Below are 25562 nucleotides of genomic sequence, written 5' to 3' on the forward strand. Positions count from 1 at the left end.
TGAAGCTTGGACTAAGCTGGAAACTCCCTGCCACTGGATGGGTGGCTTTCATGGTGCCAAAGGGCGATATGCAGATGACTGGGAGAAAATCATCCTCTATAATTTTGCTCAACAACAGACCCTGTGTGTTGCACTATCAACACACCAAACAAGATGTTCCTACTGGTGCAATAGTGGAGTGTCTAGTGTATGTACAAGCAGCAAATTTTTGATTGGATATAATGCCTGCTCCTAGGGGTGGAACACACATCTGGTATTGTAGACCTGGCCAATCCCCTGTGGCAGGGGAGGATATAGGCCCCAGTGGGGAAGCCACTGCAATTGTTTTGTTAGATGGATGTGATGCCCCTGCTAAAGTACCGACCAAGCATTTGTGTTTACACCCGTAGGTTAAGTTGTTATAGCAGCCACTGTTTAGATGTTCTTGCTTCTTGCTGTTTGTGTTTTTATAGTAGATGGAATCCCACTGAAATAGGCCAACAGCCCATTATAGAAAATAGATGATGCAGAGACCCAAAAGTTCAGTACCTTGCCACAATGGGAGAAAGATCATCCCACACCTACCACCCTCTCCAAGGCTCAGGGACTTTTGCAGAAGCAGATGGCAGAAAGAATCTAAGAGCAGGAGGATGGGGCGGAATGTTAACTGGAAGTGTCCTCTGATCACTATGCTGGCAAGCTATAGTCACACCTCCTTCCCAGGCTCATCAAGGGGGGGGGGTGTCAGTTACCCCTTCTACACAATCAGTTGACCTTAGCTGCATGTGGGGGAGGGGCTAAGGATATACAAGCTGAGAGAGCCAGGAGGCACCTCTCTCACCACTTTGTGCAGCTGTCGGGAAGTCACAGGATCTATATTTGAGTGTGGACTTTCCAATGCAGCTGTAAATGGGGGGCGCCCACTCTTCTGTAAATAAGCCCTACCCTATACTTTGTTAGCAAGCCCAATAAACTAGTTAGGATTTAAAAAAAAAAAAAGAACAGAGTTAATGGCAACCTTCATTATTCCACCACACTTGACCCCATGTTGGCAAATCCTTTGGTCTGTGATTTTTTTTTTTTTTTTTTTATCTTTTGGGGATAGGGTCTCCCTGTAACCCCAGCTGGCTGGAGCTTGCTGGATCAGGCTGGCCTTGAGCTTACAGAGATCTGTCAGGCGGCCTCCCAAGTGCTGGGATTGAGGATGTGTGTCACCATGCTTGACTTCAGTTTTTGATTTCTTATTCCTACTTTTCCACCCTTAAACTTAAATCTCCATATATTTTTGTGTAACCTACTTCAAGTTATTTCTGGAAAAATATGTTAAAAATTGCCTCTCTTTGAAATAATAAAAATATTCTTTAAAAAAAAAAGATGTTCCTTACAGCATTATGCTCTGTAGGATGAGCAGCTGAGAGGGACTAGGCACTGTATACAGTCTCATGTCACCCTTGAATGAGCCTACATGTCAGTGTAGGAGCTACTGAGCAACCGCACACTTTGCCTCTGGCAGACATCTTTGCTCAGTTCTTTATTTAATCCTTTACTTTAAAATTTTTGTTTTTATTTTTTATGTGTATGAATATATTGCCTGCCTGTATGTAAGTGCAGTGCACTCATGTCGTGCAATGTCCAAGGAGGTCAGAAGAGGCGTTGGAGTCCCCTGGAATTGGAGTTACGGATGGTTGTTAACCTCCATGTGGGTGCTGGGAATCCAACCTGGGTCCTCTGCAAGAGCAGTTAGTGCTCTTAACTACAGGGCCATCTTTCTAGCCCCTTATTTAATCCTTTTAAGAATCATAATAGTTGGGATGATCAGTGACTCTGTTTTATAGATGAGGAAACTAAAATCCAGGAAATTAAGTAACTTCCACTGTAATGAAATCAGAGCATGGAAGAGCCAAGGTTCAAAACCCCAGCATTTCTGAACGCAGGGCACATGCAGACTTTTAATCACAGAGTTGCTTCTCTGCCTAGATGTGACAGGCTTTAAGATTCCCATTTCACAGAGGAGCAAACAGTCTCAGAAGGGTTAAATCATTTGCCCTAAGTGACACAGGTAAGGAATTAAGACAAGTGAGATCCAAACCCAAGTAATATTTGTTGCCAAAGGCCAGGCTGCTGAGTACAGGGTGAAATCAGTAGGAAGCATCTGGCTGACATTAGCTGCCTTTTCTAAGGCACCAGCAGAAACTTGGGCTTAAAGAAGCCAGCTCAGACCACAAAGGATTTTAAAGATCAAAGCTGGTATTTTAGCAGACCCTGGACAGAGCACAAACTCAGAGGGTTACAGAGGTGCTAGCGATCCAGCTCTGAAGAGTCAAGACAGATATGCAGGCTGGTCGCCATGGCTCTCTCCTTCAAACATTTCAGCCAGCTTAAGATGGAGCCAACAGGGACATTATCTCTTCCTTTCACACACTCTCCTTTCAAATGGAGATAATCATCCTTACCTGGTCTTGCAATAAGGCTATTGGAGTAGTTTAATAAGATAAAAATGTCATGGTGCTTTGGAACCTGTAAAGCGCCAAGCACATGTAGATTACTGTTATTATTCATATTATCTACACCTTGGCTGGTCAGAATTAATCATCTGTGCCTACAATCCTTGACAAAGTACACACAAGACCTAACACCATTATCCACTTCCGTCCTGTGATTACAGTGCTGATTTTCTTCTGCCTGGTGTCAAGTTTGTGCCCCCATAGGCCTGTGTACATCCTCAAGGCAAGGATATTTCTGTTCCTCTTCGTGTTGCTTCAGGCCCTTTAGGGATGTATCTGAGCTCTTGTCACCTGGTTCACACCAAAATGATAACACTATCAAAGGCACATTTCGTGTTAAAAAGCTAAGGAGGCTGCCTAAGCTTTGGTTTTTTCCTGCCTACTGAGAACAGGACCATGGGCTGGCAAGATGGCTCAGGTGGTAAAGGTACTTGCTGCCAAGCCTGGTGAACTGAGTTCAACCCCTGGAACACACACACTCACACACACACACACACACACACACACACATACACACACATTCACACATACATGTACACTCACACACATACACACACAAAAATAAATAAATAAATAAATATATAAATAAATAAAACTGTAACAAAAATATTTGAGAACAGGGACTCCAGCTGAGGGGAAGCTGCAAAGACCAGTTTGGCTCCATTCTCACACAGGTGCTCCCTTTCCCACTGGATCCCAACTGCTCTGTTTCCCTTATCTCCTTGGCCTTCTCTGAGGTTGTCATAGCAGGGTTTAAAAATGCTAACTCACTAGCTTGTGAATGTTTCTGTAAAAAAGGTTTCTGTCTCATTCGTTTAAATGTTTCTAGCACTGATCCCTGCCTTGACACATAGTACAATCTCAATAAACATTTATTGAAGAAGAAAGAATAACTAGGGCTGTAGAGATGGCTCAGCAGTTAAAAGCACTTCTTGCTCTTCTGGAAGACGGATTTGATTCCCAGCACCCATGTCAGGTGGTTCACAGCCACCCGTAACTCCAACTCCAGGGCATCTGATGCCCCCTTCCCACCCACTTACATCTGCCTGCACGACAAAAACTAACTCTTCTTTAGTAGTCTCTTCCTTCATTTATGAATCCTCTAGAATCTGGTGGGTGTGCTATCCTGCACATTTCTGAGCTCCTCAAGGGCAGAGGACAGGATATGAGATATATATTATATATATTCCAAATATACTGAACTATTGCCACTAGGCAAAATGCCTGACATACAACAGACCAATAAGCATTTGTGAAAGCAGGTGAGGGCATGGACCAGATGGAGTTCACAGAAGCCCAGAGCAACTTGTCTCTGAGTACCAGAAGTACCAGGATGCCACGGCAAAAGAGGAAGAGGATTTCGGTGAGGAGGCGGAAGAGGAGGCCCAAGGCAGAGCCCTGCGTCACCTCAGGCTTCCCAGTTCCCTCAGCTTTCTTCAGCTGCCCCTTTTCTCCTTCAGGATCTCTTCCTGCTGCCTCTGTCCTGGTTTTGTTTTGGTTTTGGGGGGTGAACGGTGCCTGGCACATACTTGTTTGTCGAATGTCTCCTTTCTCTTTCCACTATGACAGTCCTAGATTTCTGCCACTCTGGGTTTTATTTTCTGGTACCCACTTCTCATATCTGTCCAATTTAATATTCTTTCAAAAAATTTCTCTAGGAAACTTGAGTCTGCTCCAGATCTTGCTTAGAACCAGCCCTGTGCCAAAAAACCCAGACCGACGCCACCACCCCAAGCCTAAGTAGTGAATGAGGGCAAGGGTGTTGAGGATAGCAGATACCGTACAGTCACCAGGAGGAAGGAGTGGGTTTTCCAGCCTTTCCCTTACTTCATCTCAGTCTCAGGAAGAGAATTAGCAGTATTATCTCCACCTGGCAGTCCCTCAGCTGTCCTCAACCTCATCTGCCTTTGAAGGTGTCTGCCCTACTTTTTCCCCAAGGGACTGGGGGGGGGGGTACGGGGCCTTGGTCTCTAAATGCCCAGAAACTTCCTCCTCACTCCACTTGTTCTTATTTCCAACAAGTTGAATAACATCTCTGACTTGTGGAAAAGTGTGTGCTGCCACCTAAACGTTTGGGTCACTCCCCAGAGGAGAGGGGACATCTCTGTCGCCCCCCCCCCACCAGTTTTATCCTATTCTACCCTTCAGATTTCTATTTTGTGTTGAACTTGCTTTTTTTCATATTGAAAAGATGGCATTTCCCCAAAAGCCAAAAATAAATGGGAATTGGAAAACAAACAAAAAACAAAACAAACAAACAAAAAACAAAAAGTATTTGTGAAAGAAAACAGGAAAGGGGAAAAGAAATAAGAAAGTAATTAAGAAATAAAGGAAGGAAGAAAAAAGACAATTTTCAAAGACTAGGGAAGTTGGAATTTGAATTCAGGCCTGAGTATGTCCATAAAATAGACCACTTCTTTTATGGGCACAGACCGTTTGATTAAGGGCCTTGTGGTTTGTCTTAGAGCTAGTTAACGCACGTTAATGACTACGGTAAGTGCTCAGAGACTAGGGATGGTAGGTTCAATGACCAGGATGCCGACCACCCTAAGACCACAGGTTCAGGCCGTGAGGGAGCTCCACTCAGACTTGTGGCTCAGGTCTGTCCATTGTGAAGGCAACAGTGACACATCAGAGAAGCTCTAAGTCATTGGGCCCACAGATGCCATTTAAGGCCCATGGGATGGGAAAACCTGGAAAACTGAAGACACCGAATACAGGTCTAAACATGTCTGTCTAAGTGTCTTAGGATGAAAACAGGCAAATGTCTAGCAAAGCACAGTGTATGACTGCCCAAGGTCAGGGGTGATTTCGGGAGTTTAAACTGAGTTTACCACCATGCAAAACACGTAATTTTGAGGGCAGTTGAAATAATGGTGTGGAGAGATTTTACCATTCCTGTGCTTCTCCCTCCTGAAGAAGTTTCACAAAAGGCATAGCACAATGGAAGTAAAAGTCATTTGCCCAAAGACTGGGAAACATATTATTTCCCTGAAAGCTTGAGTTCTGTCCCCAGTGTCTACTTGTACTCCAACATCAATGCAGCTTTCATAAATCCTCACATGCATGGATTCTCTTTGTAACATGTGAATTTGAAAGTCACATGTGACCTTCAGTATCACTGTGAACCTCTCGACTAGGACGTGGAACCACGACCAATGGGAAGGCCGAGTGTGAACACCTGCAGCTGAGTTGGAGGTCTGTCTCTGGTAATCCCTACCTTGTGTGCCCATTTGTCAAGGGCAGGAAAACGTCCCCAGCTGACCTATGGAGACACTACCTTGAAGACACACTTTAAGAAGCAAAAGGCACCTGCAGATGAAGTAGGACAGTGCAAAAGCTCAATCACCACACAAATCAGAGCATGGAACTTTGCACATCAATGCATATCTAAACAATGGAAGCCTCCTTTTCTCAGTGTGTATCTGGTTTAACTTGGTAGTCAGACCCTATGGATCTAACCTACTTTACCTCTTCATGTGGGGCCGTGGAGGCTGTGAACATATGAAACAGATACCTCCTTTGTACTGACTGATCTACCTTTCACACCTTGATTTTTACTTCTGCGGGATATTATCTACCTGTTCTTCCTATTATCAGTCTCCTGTCTTTCAGAATGCCCCTTATTCTTGCTTCTAAATCACTTGAGATGAGAAACTTAAAGGCTAGTTGAATTCTATGAGCAAACCAAAGGAGTTTTATCTTTATAGTAATCCCCTTATATCACACGCCTCCAAGCTCAAAAGCATGTTTTCTTTTGTGGTGGGATTGAACTCCAGGCTCTGCACATACTACCAAGCAATGACCTATATCCCCCCATCCTAGAAAGCTTTTTAATGCTTCCCATTCCTACAAACACAAGTCCTGACTTCCCAGGACCGTAGTTTTCAGTCTTCTGCCATCTGCCCTCCAAGCACATCTGCAGAAGCCTGCTCAACATGTTCGGGTATTTCTCATATTCATGAGTGCTGCTGGTGGACTGCTCGGCTGCCTGATATACTGCCCACCCTTCAAGACCCAGGCACTTCTTGAAGTCTCCTCATCCACTCCCTGTTCATGCTCTCAGCTTTCAGATCACATTAGCAGCATCCCTCCTGTGGCCTGTGTCACTTTCTGGGTTGTAGTTATAGTGTTTTAAAGATCATGTCCAGTTCTCTTCACTGCCTGATCTCCCTGGAAAGGCCCCTATAATCCCTAGTATTGCTCCTTGCTGACTGAGCAGTGGCAAACATTCTGTCCCTCTAGTTCTCTGAGTCACAGTCCCCAGTGTTCTCAGCACAGTGTGGTCAGTGCTGCAACAGTGGGCTCCTATCAGATTCACTCAGAGAGGAGAGTGACTCCTCCTTGGGGCAACTGCTGAGTCAAATCTCTCCTTCCTTAGCCCAAGGGCACTTGGCCTGCTTCTCCCCTTTATCCTGCTGGAAGGGGAGCTACAGAAAGGTGCTCCCTCCCACTGTGTGGAGTGGTAAGTAGCCTGCAGGGGCACTCACCACTGCCAAGCCGCAGGAGCAGCACATCTTGGAGCCTCCGGTTGAGGTCACGAAGTTCCTTCATTTCGGACACCAGTGCCCCATACTCCTTGAGCTTTTTGGCCTGCTGTACGAGCTGCCTCCGAGTCCGCTCCAGCTCCTGCTGGAGGTGGCGCATCTCCTCCTGCTGCTGCTGGTAGTTGCGCAGCAGCTCCTCGTACAGAGCCCGGGGCACGACTGCATCCTCCAAACTGTCCATGTCCTCTGTGCCTGGAGAGGCCTCCACAAAGACCTCTTCCGGACAATTGCTGTGGCCCAGGCTCAGGCCGTTCTGTTTCTCTAGCCGGGCCACCACTGCCTCGATACTCTTGTGCGCTGCTTCACTCGGCTTCCGCCCCTCAGGTCTCTGTGTAGGACAACGAGAATCAGTTCAGGCAAGAGCAGCTGGGACTTTCTTGGACTGCGGCTCAATATTTCCCCAGACAATCCTAGAATCATAGAACCACAGAACATCAGTGCTTAGAGAAATCTGTACAGACACTTATTCAAAGCCCTTCATTTTGCAAATGGGGAAACTGAGACCTACAGTGTTCTTGCCAAAGTCACACAAACAGACCTGGGTCACAGGCTAGCACTTTTTCCATTCCACTACTCTGCCTCCTAGATGCAAGTATCAAGATAACCCTCCAAATTCCCCATCCACCCCCAAGACCCTGTGATGCCTGGGCAGTCACTTGCTCATGGGGTTGTCCAGCACAGATTTTCAGAGAATCAAGATGTAATCTGCCATCCCAGAGGAGTCACACCCAAATACTCTCTTGCAACCTTTCTAAGACTACTTCAGTTTAAGGATATTAAAACCCAAACTCCCTCTAATATAGGTCAGTACATATGCCTTGTTCTCTCCCGTTCTCTACTGCCTACTCACTTAGGATTGGCATTTGGCAGGAGCTTGATCAATGTTTACTCAGCTGAAAACTTCAAAGAATGCTAGCATTGGAGGGGTCCTTTGAGCTTTCAGTTTTCTTCATTTTATAGGTAGAATAAACAGAGGCCCAGAGAGGGGAAGAACCATACTTAGGGTTACACAGTAAGATACAAATGCCACAGAGCCAGAGGCAGAATCGAGAGCCCAACATCTAGCAGAGTTCCTTCCCTCATACCTGCCAGCCTCTCCCTTAGCAAGACAAGGTCCATGGAGGAAAGGACCACCCAGGGACTGGGAATTCTGCTGGCTGAGGAGATCAGCTCAAGTGGAAAAGCTCTTACTGAAGGTGGCAGAGGAGCAGAACCAGTTAGTTCTTTGCCTGAGGCTGAAGGGTTGTGAGCTCTCCTGAGGGCTCTGTAAGAGGTGCAGACAATGGAGAACACAGGTTCTACACAACTTAACTATGTAAGGCCCTGCCCACCTTAACCTTCCAATATGTTTCAGGAAATTAAAGGAAAGGAAAATGAGTCTTAAGATGGACTAATGTGGTAGCCCACACCTTTAATCCCAGCACTCAGAATGCAAAGACAGGCAGATCTCTGTGAGATGGGGGCCAGCCTGATCTATATAGCCAGTTCCAGGCCAGCTGGGACTACAGGGAGATGCTATCTCAACACAAAACAAACAAAAGGATTGAGTAACAGGAGAAAATCCTATATCATTTTGTCTGCTGAGATAAAGTGTAGATGATTTTATCCACTAAAGCTGTAATGATCACCTTAGATATCTGTCTGCATCACTACTGTGAGAGTCCTGGGCACAGGGACCACAGCAGGCTAATCTCCATGATCCCAGGGACTAGGCCAGGGCCATAGCACCAGAATGCCATAAAATGAATCAACCCCATCTTTTGAACTACACCTTAGGAATGTCCTTGACCTTGTTTCCCAAACAGATCAAGGTCAGAGCTAAAGTTGCACCTTTGTCTCCACTTCCGTTTCCTTTGCTCTGGGATTTTCACCACATGAGGAGGGATGGGGAAGCTAGATTCCTAAGCAAGATTTCCAGCAGGTTTCCCAAGTGAAGGCCAAGAAGACCAATGGGAGCACTCAACAAGGAAATGCAATTGCATGAAGTTTTTCATCCAACCCAAGATTCCACACATGCCCTCTGTGAACCTCACTGACACCTTTTCCCAATGAGTCCACTCTTAGTAGTCTGGGACAATCTGATAGTGACCAGGTCTGAACTCATACCCAAGACCAAGAGCTGCTTAATGTCCCTATCATTCAGCAGTGACCTTTTCAGAGCTGTGGGCCAGGGAGAAGCACATCATTCTAAGTCTCCAGCAGCCATAACAATGCACAAACAGGACTGTGTCTGTGGCACAACATAAATGAGGTTTCTCTGAAAAGTGAGCCATAGGCGAATGTACACTTGCTGTCTCAAACTTCCTCCATCCTGAAAAGAAAATGGCCTATGACACTAGGGGACATTTCTATGGGAAGGAGGCCAGACTGGAATTCTTTAACTATGAGAAGTATGAAATTGCTCCCGTATACTTTCCAAGAAAAGCAAAGATTTTGTTACCTTGATGTGTCTAAGCTGTAAATCTTCTTCCCCATAATCTTTAACCTCCCCATCATCTTCTATGTGACTGAGAGAAAGTTTGGGGATTTTAATTTTCTTCTGCATCACACTGTTTTCAAGGTCAGATTTGTCTTCTAAAATCATATCAAGAGAACAAGGTTGATTATGAGTCGAAATGCTCAAAAAGCCCCAAACCTCATAGTCTAGAAAGTAAGTGAGGCCAGACCAGTAAAAAAGGAAAATAAACCCAAAGCCTATTCTGTCCTGCACAGAGAACTCCCCAAAACAGCATGCAGGTCCACTGCTAGGATTAAGGGCATGTGTTAACTGCACCTCTATACACAGTGTTAGAATCTACATAGGGGTTTCTCCATGTCCATCTCAAAGTTTAGCCTTTTATGGAATTCTAGAATCATGGAGCTGGAATAGTCCGTGGACTACCATCTGGTCTGAACTTAAATGACACATGAACTCCCTCTGATACTCAAGATATTTTTAAGCCAGGTATCTTCTCAAGAAAACCTGGTAGGTTTCTCTGGCTTCGGAATCAGAAGGTGGTAAGAGGGATGACAGTTCTTCTGGAAGTAACCTAAAAAGGGCATGGAGCTCCCAGCGCCATATAGCCTGAGAAAGGCACCATGTCACCTTTCTGATAGCACCCAATCCAGATGGCAGGGTCCAATGGACCCTGATGATAAACTTGTCTAACTCTTATTTCACAAATTAGTAAACTCAAACCCAAGGGGTGGCAGAGGCTTGCCCAAGTGAGCCCGATGAAGAGCAAGGAGTGGGTAATGGCCCTAGAGTCTTGCCTCATGTTTCCGTGTGCTCATACTATATACTAAAGAGCGCTACACAAATACAAAGTACTTCTCGCTTTCTCACTGTTTAAGCTAAACCTCACAGGATCTAAGAGACTTGTTTTTCTGCAGAATTCAAACTGGACTTTGCAGATCTGTGTCTCTCACTGCAAATGCCGAAAGTAAAAATTCAAACAGGAGGGTTCCAAAGGTAGAAATTTGAACCTACTTTGCAAATGGCCCTAGGTGGCAAAACAGTCTGTGTTTTGGATTTGGATGGAATTGAACTTGGGGCATTACTGTGTCTTATTTCCCTCAAAGGTTCCCACTCTGAATCAAAAATGCACTGTCTACTATGCTGCCCATTGCATGATGTGGCATGTGGCTAGGGAGCTGGTAAACAGAGTCTCCACAGATCCTTATGTCCATATAGTATGTGTGTGTGTGTGTGCACGTGTATGTATGTATGTATACACATGTTATATGCATATGTGTGTTGAATATGCTTTTATGCCTCTCTCAGGCCAGGCATCTCTCCTCAGAACTTGGTAAAACTGAGAAAAAGGCTTACAAACCATTAACTATTCCAGAATGTACTCAAATGCTGTCTTCTTAAATCCAGCCTCAGCTGGTGGGGTGAGGCTCCAGTACCAGAAAGATCTGAGTATCTCAGCTCTTCCCTGACAGGGGGAGGAGTGAGCAAAGCCTCAATCTAGCTGAACTTGGGAGGTCTACAATATGAGTTGAGGGTGGAGCAAGTGTTTATACTACTCTCCAAGCCATGCCTGGTACACTAAGCACTCAGTGAATGGGACAATATCTGTTCTTTTACTGTTGTGCCCGAATCACTTTATTCCCATAAGCACAAGGTAGTTAAATTTATATTTAAAAATAAATGACAGAATACAGAATATAAAGGCAAAGCCCAGGAAAGAGAAGTAGTCATAGGTAACAATCCCCTCCTGGTGAAAAGGCCTTCCCACTGGGGCGGAGGACTCATCCATGGTTTCTGCTTTACAAGAATGACCCGTTCTTATCCTCTTTGTAGCTATAAAACTCATCCAGTAGGTTAGGCATGGATAGCAGAGGGGACTTGATTGGGTATTTCTAAAAGAACAATATCTTCTCTCTTACAAATCAATGCTGATTCTTTTTAAGGCAAAAAGCTGCTGGAATGTAAAACTTCAAGAGAGTGCTTTAAATGAAATTATGTTGGCATAAGGTGTTTGTGCACATACACACACAAGGGTTAGCAGAGGAAAGAAAAGAGGGAGGAAAGAAGAGAAGGAGGAGAAAGGGAGGGGGAGAGAGAGAGAGAGAGAGAGAGAGAGGAGAAGAGAGGGAAGAGAGAGAAGAGAGAAGAGAGAATGAGTAAAACACAAAAAGAGAGAGCCCAAGGTCAGATGGAAGGGTGCTGCAGGGCTTCTGGCAGTATGTGGGGGATAGCACTCCTGATTCAGTCTTCAGTGTGACAAGTTCAAAGACAAAAGTTTGAGATGTCACCAAATGGGAAATGACAAGCTGTGCTTTGTCTTCCTGAGCTGAAAACTGCAGTTCAAACTGAGGTTGGTGTGAAGTTGGTACAGAAAGAAGCAGTGATACAGACTCACAAAACTAGATACTATATGAGGAATGATCCTCAGATCATCTCATTCAACCCTTTCAAAATTCCAGATGAGGAGAATGAGGTTTCCTTCAGGAATTGCACCCAACCCTGCTGCATGTGGGCCCAAGGATAAGATAAGGAGGGAACAAAAGAGACCAGGTCTTGGAGAGTTCACCATGATGCAAGGTCACAGAGGTTAGTTTTATAACACGGCCATGCAAGAGACCCTCCTGCCCCATCATGCAACTTGGGCTCAGAGCTTTTCCTCCCATATGTCAGCTAACATTTTCTGGCAATTTCACTCTGAGCCCTGGAGACACAGATGCATGAGCAACCAGATAGGGATACAAGATAAAAGACCAAGAGAAGATAACTGAAGATTTCCAGCCCACTTTGAATACAGGAGTCAGTGAGTGTTACGAGATTTCAGGAGCAAGACAGATCATTTTGGTGGGTCAACTGGAAGGCTTGGGTAAGTTACTTTTCTTTTCTGAGTCTATTTCTTCATCTGTGATTTCAAATAAATAATTCCTACTTGAATAGCCACAATTTGGTAAAGATCATCAATTCTCTATGTTAGGAACTTGTGCAGAATAAATGGTATTGAACAGTTAGTGCACATAAAAGTATAACTATTTAAGGACAGTAAGAACATGGTCCTCATTTATGGTCCTAATACCCTGAATATGCCTGATCTGTCTGAGCTTGGAAGCTAAGCAGGGTTGGGCCTGGTTAGTACTTGGATGGGAGAACGAGGACCACACAAGAGGAGGGAAAAATAGAAGCCATAACAGAAAGTTGGAAAAAATGTTTTATGAACTGATCTGGCAAAGGTGATTCAGTTACAGAAAGGAGAGATGAGAAAGGAAACTAAGTGGCTGAAGCTGGAGAATAAATGGCCTTAAACGCCAAGTTAAGAAGAACTAAGGTTTACTCTGCAGTTGTGGAAAGAATTAAGCATCACATGACCTGTCTTCGACTTCAAGGTCTGTAGGCAAAAAAAAAAAAAAAAAAATCAGGGCAACCTGCTATCTCACTATTTGTCATTTTGTTTTGTAGAAATGAGGATATAATATACATTTACCTCAGGTATGGATCAAATCGGCTTGATAAGCATGCCTTGAAAACAACAGAGCCCTATGCTGACAAGCACAGTGGGTAACATTAGCTCTGCTTGTTGAGGCCTGAGGCTGGCTTGCTTCTTGATTGGCTTGTGATGGCTGAAAATCTAGAGTGTTCGGCTCTTCATGTGACAAGAACCCCACCCCAGCCATACTCAGGCATGTTCTCCCATGTTTCATCCTTCCTTGTCTGCTTCTCAAACTTAGCTCAGCCTGCACTTATCTGTTCCTTCCTCCTCAGATGCCTCATTCCACACTTTCTTTATACTCTATTCTCTTACTATGCTGTAAGCACCTGCTTAGAGACTGCCTTTCCACCCAAGTGGGAGTAACCCCAGGTGGGTCATATGCAGACTTAGCCATACAATAGCAACTCATCAAATAAAAATGCTTAATTTAAAAAATAGAAACAGATTACGCCAATAAGCACATGAACAAATGCTCAGCATCAGTAGTAATTGTGAATCAAAACCAGGAAACTCCATTTTATATTGAGAATGTCTACAGATAAAAGATAAGGATGACACAGAGAAGCTGGAACCCTCAGATACTCCTGGTAGGAATGTCAAAGGAGACAGCCACTGCAGAAAACAGTTTGGCAGTTGCTCAAAGAGCTAAGCACAGAATCACCACACAACCCAGCAATTGCATTCTTGGCATATATTCAAAAGAACCAAAACATGTCAACTCATAAACTTGTACATGAATGTTCACAGAAGCAATATTCACAATAGCCAAAAAGTAGGAAAAACATAAATGTTGATCCACTTGTGAATGGATAAACAAAGTGTGGTATATCTATAAAACAGAGTACTATTCAGTCATAAAAGAAGATGATGTACTCGTCAGTGTACAATATAGACAAATCTCAAAGGTATTAGACTAAAGGAAGTGAGACACAGGTCACATGTTTTATGATTCTGTTATTATGATGATGATGAGTCATCCAGATTCAGTAAGGAAACTGGTAGTCATAATAACTGAAGGAGGTGGCCAAGGGGAAGTGACAATGATTTCTTTGAGATTATGAAAATGTGCTAATGGTGACACAATATACCAAGAAATACTGAATTTCACACATTTTAAAAGTTGGTAAAATGGTAAATTTTGTGTTCCATTAAAAAAACCCAAAATATGCTAATGGCACAGTGGTACACACTTATAATCCTAGCACTTTGGGATGCTGAGGTAGGAGGATCTTGATTTCAGTATCAGCCTGGGCTACACAGCAAGTTTCAGGTCAGTTTGAGTTCCATAGTGAGACTCTGTCTCAAAAAACAAAAACAAATGCAAAAAAAGAAAGAAACCCTTACTGCTTGTAGAATGTCTACTACATATAATATAGATACTACTGAAGGGCTTCGCAATTTTTACTACACTTCACAACTGCAAATAAGCATAATGAGCTATATTTTTGTTTTCAAAAAGAAGAAATGAATCCAAAGAAATAAAACCTCTCCCTAAAGTCACTCAGCAGCAGAGGTGCAGAGCCAGGATTTGATATAGACTTTATTTCTCCCAAGCTAAGTAGCATCCCCTAGCACATGAGTGGAACACACAGAGCCATGTAAATAAATGACTGAATGATGCCTCCAATAAGGATATCCAAACTCCCAGGCTTAAAGCTCCTACTTTCCTGCCAGACAGTCTGTCTTCAAGGAGTCTCCAAAATCATCAATCACTACTGGGTACAACAGGTGGTAGTCAGGCCACAGGGCTTGACTGTATTCTTTGAAAAGTAGGCTGAGCAGTCCACAGAGCTCTGAAGTGACAGGCACTGACAGTAGTAGCAGAAGAAGAGAGTATCTTGAATCGCATACGCTGCCTGACCAGGATTCTGGATGCTTCACTGACTGGCCAATGGATCCTGACACTCCCTGGAGAGCTGATCAGCATCTGGCTCCACCCTAGTTTTCTTCAGTCTCCTTTCAACTACAGTCTCCAGACAAGGGTTATGGAAGATCTAAAGGATATGCCTATCTTTTTTTGGAGGCAGTGAACGTGTACTGAATATATTTGGGGCTCAACACTATGCTAGGCAGTCTTTGGGTATGAGGCACTTAAAACCTAGTATGTGCCAAGAATCTCAGCCAGAATGAAAGGCCTGACTTCCCAAGAGATGCTGGCTCACACAAGGCAAACATCTGGTCTCCAAGTCTTCCTCACCTTACTTCTGAGTTGAAGGTAGCTATCTCATCCATATCTACTCTATAGATCACACAATACTATGCCACCAGTAAAACTGGAAGGGATGGTTGGGAGAGGGAGGCCTGTTAGCTAATACAAAACAAAACAAAACAAAACAAAAAAAAGCTCAAGCTTTTGAATCAAGTGGTACTGGGTGAGAATTCTGGTTCTGCTACATGCTATGTGAGGAAACTTTGGAAAGCTGCTTAACCTGCCCAAGTCTCAGTAAAATGGAGATAAAGAAATGCTTTCCAAAGAGATGATGCATGTAAAGGACCTAGCACAGTCACGTCCTAAGCACACATGTTCAATAAATAGCAACTCTTAGGTCACCCTGTAGGTTATGTTCTTGGCTTCTTGTCCAATGGCAAAGAATGACTGCAGGTATCTAACACAGACTGAGACACGATGAAAGAGACGCTTTAGAAGATTTATATGGTGGTGCCAAGCAAGACGGATCAGTGTGAGGAAACCCAACATAGGGCAACAAGAAGCTGTAACTCTTGACTGGTCACATTAATGAAGGTGAATGATCTGTGGATCACCTAAGACAGCAAATACTTTATGTAGCATTTTAGTGTGACTTTGTATATGACTCTGACTTTGATTCCCAGGAAACCACCAAAGAAACCAGCAGGAAGGATGAAGACAGCTCTCTGGTCAACCTGCCTTTACAACTATTCCTAGCTTAAAGCCAAAAGAGTCAGTTTTAGTGTTTACAGAAATAAATATGTATCATCAGAAGAGACAACTTTCACCATGCTGATTCTCTGGTTCTTGTCCCCCAGGGTAAGGAAGATCATCAAGGACCTGAACATCCTCTCCCATCTAGCTACTATGATGTCAGCTGTTTTTATTCTGTCAATAAATCTTGAACAAGCACCTACTATGTGCCAAGCCCTGTGTCAGATCCTTTATGAACACTACACCTAGTTCCACGGTAAATCTATCAAAGCACGAACTAAGGCTTTAAGAAGTGAGGTAGCTTTCCTAAGACATAAATCAGGGGGAATTTCAATCCAGGCTGTTTTACAAAGGGCCCTGTTCCTGTCACCTAATTATACCTATTGGAACAAGAGGAAAAATTGCTAAGTTGATGTAATTCTATCTACCGACTGAAAATAGCATGAAATAGTGGGTATATTCATATAACTTGCAATGTACTTACCTTTCTCCCTAGACCTTGCCTACACTTTAGGAGCATTCTGTGATGAGTTTCCAATTTGGGCTAAACACTATACAAACTCCTATACTACAAGGCTTACCAAGGCCACCAAGCTCTAAATAGTCTTCATGTGGAGCCTGCTTCAGAACCATCAAGGACTTTCTTGTAAAAAATATAGTTTAAAAAGGTGTTCTTCAAAAATCTAGTAGAACTTGCTATTTGTCATTAATCTGGGAGGGATTAAATTTACCACTTGAGGAGGGGTAGAGGCACAGTTAAAAGCAAATGGTGTTTTAAAAGAAACAGGTAGGTGGACAGGAAACCCAGGGCAAGACTGCCTTCAAACACTCCCAGAAGAATCTGTGGTATCCAGTTAAAAGTGAGAGTTATGTTGTCCTGCCTCCCACTTTACAAACTATCAAGATAGATATTTAAAATAATCCAAACCCAGCAAGCTGAGTTTGCTGTGGGTTTGCCAGCTAGGATGAAATTCTAAATTCTGGAAGGCTAAACATGAAAGGTTTAACAAAGGTTTTGTCTTGTTTTACAAATATCTATATGCAAGTTTCAGGTTTTTCATCTGTACAAAAAACCCTGTGAAGTCTTGTGTTTGCATTAAAAACATATACCACAGAAAAGACAAGCACATTCATTCTCTGGCCTATGGTATTTATTTTTATAAAATCCAAAGCAGACAGAATTCTCAAGTTTCAAGGATTGTATTCGGCCAAGACAACAAAAAGAGGGTACCCCACTGTGGAGCAGAAAGCAGGGGACTAGGCTGAGGCCTGGCTCTCATAGCTCTCTGGTGACCTGTCCTCTCTTGATTTCCTTTCCTGTGAAACACGGGGACAAGACTAAGAAAACTCAACAGGTCCTGCTAACTGTTCACTAGCCATGGGAACTTCTGGGTCTCTTTCTCATCTGTCGAGTGCAAAATAGCATAGATTATCTCTAAGATTCCTGCAGCTGGGCTGGTGTGAAGAAATGCCTTCCAGAGGCCTTTCTACCTAGGAAGAGAGGAAACTGCCAGGCAGGTTGGTGAGTCTCCTTGTTCTTATGCCCACCTCCTTGCTGGCCCTGGCACAGAGCTGGGGTATAGACAAAAACAGGAATGTCATTCTACTGGGTCATCGGTCTAGCTGCCCTCATGTGCTTTCCCAGGATTACTGCTAGGGTAATGAACGGCTCCAACAAAGAGTCATAGAGCAGTAAGACACAGGAAAATGGTAAGCCTTCCATACTTAGGTCAAGTACCAGGAGGATTTAAAAACACACTGTTAAGTTTTAAACTTGCCTGTTTTTTACGTTTGTTCCTCTCAGCACCTCTTTCCACAAAGGTGATGACTACAACTACGCTGACTATTCAACTGCTAGGCCATCACAGTTCCTAACAGTAGTCTATATTTAATGTCTGTGTGCCAGACACTTTCCCATATTTCTTTGATAAATGCCACAATGGGCAATGAATGTTTACTAGTTCTATGTTTCAGATGAACACCTGGTTCTCCAAGAGGTGAAGTGATCTCTCCAAGGTCACACAGCTTACAAGCAGCAGAGTCACAATTTGAATCTAGGCTGACTTAGAACTCAAATTTCCTCCTCAGCATTTAAGGAAGTGATCTAGAAGGTATCTAGCCACTCTACCCATAATATAAGATTCCTTTCTAAAATATCCCTAACTGGCTTGTCAGCCAGTTCCCATCATGGGAAGCTCAGCACCATACTAGAAGCCTTTTCCATGATAACCTCTGCTCTCTCTGTTACTAGTTTATTATTCACAATAAGCTCTTGAATGCCACTCCCTATTCCTGACTGGGATCCCCTGAAACAAATCTGACTCTTCCTCTACAGTGTACAACTCAGAGACTAAAATCTACAAAAATTCCATTCCATGCAAATCAAATCTTCTGCAGATAGTTTAGCTTTTCCGTCCTACGTCTGTCTCTCTGGGGAGATAAAGCTGTTGTGTAGTTAAATGAAACAAAAGCAAGCCAAAACCTATAGTGCTAAGACCTCTCTCTCCTCATTTGGTTTCCTAGCATGCCCATTATACCTTGATTTGGTTCTCATCCTAGCTCTGGCCATTCTTTCCTAGTCACCTTTTATGTGAGCCTCTCCTCCACTGTGCCCTTAAAAGTTAGTGTTCTGAAGAGTTCTGTCCTTACACGCTTTTCTCCATCAACCTTCACATGGCCAATGACTTCCAAATCAGGATCTTTAGCCTGGAATACTCTTCTGAACTCTGGGCCATATACCCACTTACTTTGCTTACATACCCTCCTAGGTGTTGTATGGGTTCCTAAGATTCAACAGGTCTCAAACAAAACTCAACATCTCCCTTCCAACCAGCAACTCTTCTATCCACATCAGCCTATCATCACCATCACACTTCATCACAACCAGTCAACTACCAAGTCTCATGGAGTCTCATTTTTTATGACAAGGTATTGCTTTTACATATAGTACAAGTTGGTCTTAGATTTGTGAGCCTCCAGTCTCAGCTTCCTAAGTGCTGAGATTCTTATAAGTCGAGTCACCACACCTGGTTGTATTCTACTTTCTTAATATATCTCAGATCCCACATGGCCATCACTTTAGTTTGGATCACTCTGTGACTGAATAGATTCATATTTCTTATATGTGAAGAAGATTTAGCCTGCTGCCTGGCACCTACAGCCACTTACTAAACAGGTGCTTGAGTCGCTATCTTCTGGGTAAAACAAGAAGCCCTATCTCACAAGGATGGAGGAAGGATGTTTGCCCTGATCCTGGAACACGGTGGGTACCTAGGACCTGACAGTCAGGAACTACCAATGTCTGTACCTCCAGCACTGCCTTCTACTGCACAGCTGGGTCATTTAGCAGAACTCAATACTTGCAGAACTTAAGTGGACAAAGAAAATCTCTTCAGGTTATATATATTTCTGGTAACAAGGATACACATCTTCAGGCTCTAAGGAGCTAAAGAAGAGGGTAGGGACACAGGAAAGAAAATTCGTTCTTTGAGACCAAGACCTCAATGTGAACTCTTCTTTTTTGGATGTTTTTTTTATAAAAGTCATGTGCTCTTGAATAACAAAATATCACACACAAAGCCTGAAAGCTTCAACTTGCCTGGGGAAACTTTTTCTTTTAGCCTCTAAACCAGGACTCTGAAGCACATATCATTTAGATACAAAAAATAAGTGGTTCTTGAGCACTAAAACTCTCATCAACTCAATCTTCAATGATTAACATTCCAGTAGAATCTGCAACAGATGACAGCAGGTGAGTCTCAGCCTTTGCTCCAATGTATATCAGCAGAACATGTCAAACCTAAATTAAAAGTTTTCACTTGCCTTTCTTTAAAAAAAGCAATCCTTTGGTTGGCATTCTCCCATTGATGACATGCAACAATCTTTGCATATGAAATCGGCTAGTCCCCTGCGTCGCTGCTAACTTTGTAGAAGTTCCAAAGCATTTCTGGAGCAAGTGATCTATTTGGACTGACAATGCCAAGCTGGGACCTGAGCCCTGAATGAGCTAAACTTACCAAAGCAGAAGAACATGGCTTTGGAAGTTATTTTCCCCGTGTGGGCCTTCTCCTAGTCAAGGGGGTGATAAAGAATGTTGACTTTTTCCAGATGAACAAAGTTGAATGAAACCTCAAAAATCCCTCTGTGGGTTTCTGTTCTAAAAACACACACACACACACACACACACACACACACACACACGACGTTGCTTAGATGTTTGTGGCCTTCTATTTCCTTGCACTTGTCTTCCCAAAGTGTGTGAGTTCAACACAGCCTGACCCAAGAAGACTAGGAGTTGGGTACTGTGATGTAGAGACAGAGACAGCAGGCTCCAGTCCTGGACAAGTTCATTATCTGGCAGGAACACTGACTAACCAAAACAATCATAAAATGCTACAAGTCAAAAGCATGGAATGTTTGTGGCCTTCTATTTCCTTGCACTTGTCTTCCCAAAGTGTGTGAGTTCAACACAGCCTGACCCAAGAAGACTAGGAGTTGGGTACTGTGATGTAGAGACAGAGACAGCAGGCTCCAGTCCTGGACAAGTTCATTATCTGGCAGGAACACTGACTAACCAAAACAATCATAAAATGCTACAAGTCAAAAGCATGGAACAAGCAAAGTACAAAGAGAGTTCTTAGGAGGGAGAGACTCCTTGGGGGCAGAGGGAAGATCAGGCACTTCCCTTAAGGCAGGGTGCTTCCAGTGTACTTTGACAACTCTCTCCAGCCCTCAGCTGACTAGACCATGAATGTGCCCCATGTCTGCTTTCTCCAAGGAAGATCAACTCTACTCAGCCAGAGGTCTCTGTGAGACAATGAGTAATCCACCCTGGCAGGCTGGGAGGAGTTTGGGAGGGTGTGTTCACAGAGTAGAAAGAAATACCACAAGTCTAGGGCAAGGGGGAATGGTGGGTGAGGCTGAAGTAAGGTAGGATTGGGGGGGCGGTCTATAGGGTTATGAATGCTAGGCTAAGAAGCTAAAGCTTTATTAAGCAGACCCTAGGGACCTATAGAAGGTTCTAAGAACAGCAATCAATTGATAAGACACTGTCTCAGAAATAATTCTTTTCTTATATGTGTATATATTTCATTTATTATTTTTATTTTATAGGTACGAGTGTATTGCCTGTATGCATATAAATATACCTGTGTCATGCAATGCCTGAGGAGGTCAGAAGAGGACATCAAATTCCCCTGGAACCGGAATTAAGGATGGTTGTTAGCCACCATGTGGGTGCTGGGAATGAAACCCGAGTCCTCTGCAAGAGCAACCAGTGCTCTTAACCACTGAGCCATCTCTCCAGGTCCTCAGAAAATAATTCTGAATGCACTCTAGTAAATGCACTAGAGACTGGATATGGCACTGGTTTAGAGTGAGCCTAAGCAAGACTGAATACATTCAGTGCTAGTGGAACCCTCCTGAATTGATCCCTTCTCTGTGCTCCACCAAGGCTGGGCTTCTACCTCTGCTTAGCACTCACTATACACTCCCTGAAGACAATGTTTATTTCTTCTTCATCACTCTGTCATTCCACAGAAACCCTATATAGTGAGACCTAAAAAGTTAACCACTGGTTTCCCTGGATCATGCCGTCATTGTAATCACAGTACCTGGACTCTGGACACTGGTGTATCCAGTTATTACAGTACTGGGTCTGGCCTACAAGAAACAGGGCACGCTTGACCAAAATGGGAATTTAGTATACACAGGCAATAATTACATAGTACAGGGGCCCAGGAAAATGACATAGAATTGTAAGACTATTAAAGCCTGGAGGGACTAGTTTTGAGCCCTCAAACCCCACAAATGTTACCACAAGCAAGCTAGACTGCAGTTAGACAATAGTGGGCTATTTACATGGGAAGTTATCAATTCAAAACCTGTGTGGCAAACAAATAAAAAAAGAGACTATAACTCACAGGGGATTCAATTCTTGACTTATATGAACCCTTCATAAGGGACAGGAGCTCCTTTCAGAGGATTTTATCCAGCAGCTGATAACTGAGAGGCAAAGTGGAGAAGTGTGCCCTGCAGAAGGGAGGTTGGTTAGGTAACAGAGGAAGAAGAGCATAATGCGTTTGAATACTCAGAAACTAACATTTTCCTCTGGCTGGAAAAGTTGCCTTGAGCTACACACTTCATTGACATTTTTCCCTTTCTTTTTATTCCTTCCACACCATGCTGTGTGGCTTGTCAACCAAGCAGGGGCCTAGCACTGGAAGACATGTGCATTTCTGGCTTTGTCATTTATTAATGTGTGGCTGGAGGGAGGTCTCAACTTCAGTGTCCTCATCTATCAAATGGAAATAAGAACACAGCAATATCTATCAAGGGGTGCTAAGAGTACTAACAGCAATGATAAACACACAGCAAGACTGTCATCAAAGGTGGGCTTTGCTTTTCTTTGAGCTGGTATTATAATTAGGTATAAGAGAGCCATGCACTAGGGTTTGACACAGTGAAACCATGACTTATGATACTGTGGGCAGCAAAATGCAAAGTCGCACAGCAGTTTGGCTTTTATATTTCCTGGGTATACAGGAAGGGACACCTCAAAACAGCTCTCAATTGGCTTGTGAAAATATTAATAAAGTTAACACACTTCTCAGTGAAAGCCATAGAGTGGTCAAGAAGCCTTTCCTGAAATCATGCTACTGGTGCCAAAAAGGGATTAATTGATTAACCAGTTAATTCACAAACACAAAGCCACCTCTGCCTTCCTCTTGAGGCACTGTCTCCTCAACTTGGTGCTGCAGTACAACTCTATTTCCAACAAATGAGCTCTTCAGGTAAAGTCACCATGATAATTCTCAGAGCCACCAAGCTTAAGATGGGGTTTTAAGACACATAGGAGAGTTCTTCCAGTATAAATGAATTCCCAGGTTCACGCAGACTGTTCCAATCAGGTCTGCACCTAGGGAAACAGCTCCAATTTAAAAATTAACCTGCTGACTGGAATTCAAAATGTGGTCTAGCCAATCTCAAGTTATTGTCTTACCCCATCTACCTCTTTTCTTTTCTCCTCCCAAGAAAAACTTACTTAACTTACTTTGCTGAAACTAGTACCACATGTCTCCTCATCTGCTCTGCTAAGTTTCTAGGCGCTGCCTAGGTTTTGTATGTATGTATGTATGTATATATGTATGTATGTATGTATGTATTTTAAAATACCCATGACAACTTGTGTTGATTTTAAAATAAGAGTTGGTGGAGGCTGCCATCTGCCTAACTAACCTCTCTGTTGTTCTTGAAGAGCACAGCGTGATGGTCCATCTTGCTGAATAAATGGGTGGATGGATGAGTGCTTGAGTGGAGAGGCAGGTCAACAAACTCTAAAAGTGGGGAACAGCCATTCCATATGAAGGCCTTTACCACTGACTTCTGACACCCATCACTTCCACTTTCTTGGGCTCTTGCAGATCTATATATGACAGATTCATCAAGAAGCATGCTTTCTTTTCTTCCAGCAAAAGGGAAGCTAAGATTACACCTAGGTATAATTCCTCAGGCTTATTCTCTTGTTGAATAAATTCCTAATCCCTTCCCTAGGTAATTAAAGGCAAGCAAGCAGAATAAAACCTAATCAGCTCTAAAGGCCTCCCTGTTCTAAAGCCTGTCTTCCCTCAGTCATTTTTTTCTGGATAATGGTATGTGGTGGTAGAAGGACCTACAGCCCTATGCCCCATGGCTTATCAGGGATGTGGTAAAGACTGGAACTATCAAAAAGAGGGCCACCTGGTATTGATTAGTTTCCAATTCTTTATTCCCACAAACCTAGTTTCTAAAAGCAACAGGAGGCGATAGAAAGGAATCAGTCATGAGGCTGAGCTCCACTGACAACTTGCCTTGGGACCCTGGGCAAGTTACTATGGTACATGCTAACTTCATCTTCAGGCTAAATGAGAAGAAACACAGGACCCTAGGAAAAGGTAAGAAAGGTGTCAAACCTGCGGAGTACTGAGAGTGTCTTCATTCAGCTCATCTTTGGGGTTGTCTTCTAGGTGGGGGGAGGCAGACTCACTGTCTCTGCTCACTCTAGGGCAGTATTCTTACCAGTAGCAGCTAAAAGCCTCCATGTTGAGACAATAACTTTCTCTTCCCTGTTGGGAATGCACCTACCTAAGTCTTCTGGAAATGGCTAGGAAAGAGGGCTGCTGTCTTCTCTTAAAAAGGAAGCCATGTCTCTGCATGGCACTTACACCAGTTGAATCTCTGTATCATCTGATGCTTGTCTTTCTGTCTCTCTCCTGTCCACCAGAGTGAGCAGGGTTGGAAGGTCAGGCCCTACCTTGGCCTAGAAACTGTTTCCTGGCCCCCAGCTCTCTCAGGGAGCCTTTCTCAAGAGTTGCAAAAAGGGGTGTGGAGGTGAGGACTAACTTAGGTCCTCTGCCACCTGGCCAGTGCACTGAGGTTGGGCCTCCTTGTCCTGACTAATGATGGTCCAGATGGAACAAGGATGTATGTCATTGATTCTTTCTGTGGCAAAGGCCTTCCACCTGAAGATCTAACATACCTGCCTTGCCCACTGCTCCAAGGAGACAGCAGAGGCCTTAAGAGGGAGAGAGAGGCAGTTTGACAAACTTAAGGAGACAGCAGCAGAGAGGGAAGCAACTATATGACAGGTTAAAAAATGTTGAGAGATGGAGAAATGATTGTACAGGCAGATAGCAAGAGGAAGGGGAAATGAAGGAGCACAGAGAATAGATTCAAGAAAGATCAGGCAGACGGACAGCACAGCGCGGGAGCCTCAGGGAAGCAGGGAAGACAATGGGGACCCAAAGGTCTTTACAACTGGTCTGGCCTCCTACAGACACTTGCACCCCAAAGGAAAGCCCAAGGGGCTGGAGGGGGAGACAGGAGCAAGAGGCGGCTCCTCAGCCCCGTCGCCGCCGCGCCCGGCCTCTCCCGGTCCCTGCCCCGTCCACCCGGTCCCAGTACCCCCCTCCTGCCCCCCTCCCGCCCGCTCGCTCACCTGCCAGCGCCAGGATCTGGGCCTTGTGGAGCAACAGCGCGCCCCAATCCCCGGGGGCGCGCGGGGGGCTCTCGGGCTCGGCGCCCAGCTCCTCCGGGCCCCGGTACACGGCGTACACCTTCTGGTTGTCAAAATCCAGTCGCGAGCGGGGGCTGAAGTCGCGCACGCACGACACCGGCAGAGCGTAGCAGACGTTGTCCTCCAGGAACCGCACAAAGGCGTACATGGTGGGCGCCGGGGGCGGGCCGGGCGCGCCGCTCACCCCGCGGGGTGGGCGCGGAGGTGGGGACCCCGCGGGGGGCGTGAGCCGCGCAACCGGGCCGGGGGGCGGGGAGGCTCCCCGGGGCCCCGGCTCCCCCCACTGTTATTGTTCTTGAAAGCACCGTTCTGCCAATCGGCTGCTCTCGCCTGGGCGCGGAAAAGGGAGGGAGGGGGGAAGGAGGGCGAGGGGCGGACTGGGGGGTTTGGAAGCGCACCGACACTCGCGAAGTCAGACCCAAGCAATCACAGCCGGAGTGCGATTGGCGTAGGGAGGGGAGTGAGCAGAGATTCAATTGTAATAATAACAGTAGCACCGCGGTGTGAAGGGCGGCATTGCTAAAAGTCGCTTTTCGGCCAGGATCATATAGTTTCAACACTGCGGACCAAATTGCATTGCAACCGAAGTGCATTGCCAAGCACAGGAGTGTGAGGATTGTTGAGGCTGGGGGGGGGGGGGAC

The 25562-nt window shown here is 44.5% G+C and overlaps 2 protein-coding genes across 5 annotated transcripts in view; both read right to left on the reverse strand.

Moving 5' to 3' along the window:
- Positions 1-25242, reverse strand: part of Bend5 (BEN domain containing 5) — a 49680-nt gene extending 24438 nt beyond the window's left edge. The window contains exons 1-4 of one of the 4 annotated variants that reach the window (XM_017797965.2): positions 24843-24893; positions 21790-21898; positions 9471-9604; positions 6974-7358 (exon numbers count right to left, since the gene is read on the reverse strand). In XM_017797965.2, coding sequence (XP_017653454.1) covers positions 6974-7358; positions 9471-9575 — 490 coding nt within the window. In that variant the 5' untranslated portion in view covers positions 9576-9604; positions 21790-21898; positions 24843-24893. Of the gene's footprint in view, positions 1-6973; positions 7441-9470; positions 9605-21789; positions 21899-24842 lie in introns of all 4 variants that reach the window. The other 3 variants (XM_017797966.1, XM_008832419.3, XM_017797964.1) reach the window with 3 other exon arrangements.
- Agbl4 (ATP/GTP binding protein like 4) overlaps positions 1-25562 on the reverse strand; it is a 1438400-nt gene that overhangs the window by 261649 nt on the left and 1151189 nt on the right. The gene's annotated exons all lie outside the window — the stretch shown is intronic.

Source organism: Nannospalax galili, unplaced genomic scaffold (genome assembly GCF_000622305.1).
Source record: "Nannospalax galili isolate Female #2095 unplaced genomic scaffold, S.galili_v1.0 scaffold655, whole genome shotgun sequence".
Classification (NCBI taxonomy): domain Eukaryota; kingdom Metazoa; phylum Chordata; class Mammalia; order Rodentia; family Spalacidae; genus Nannospalax; species Nannospalax galili.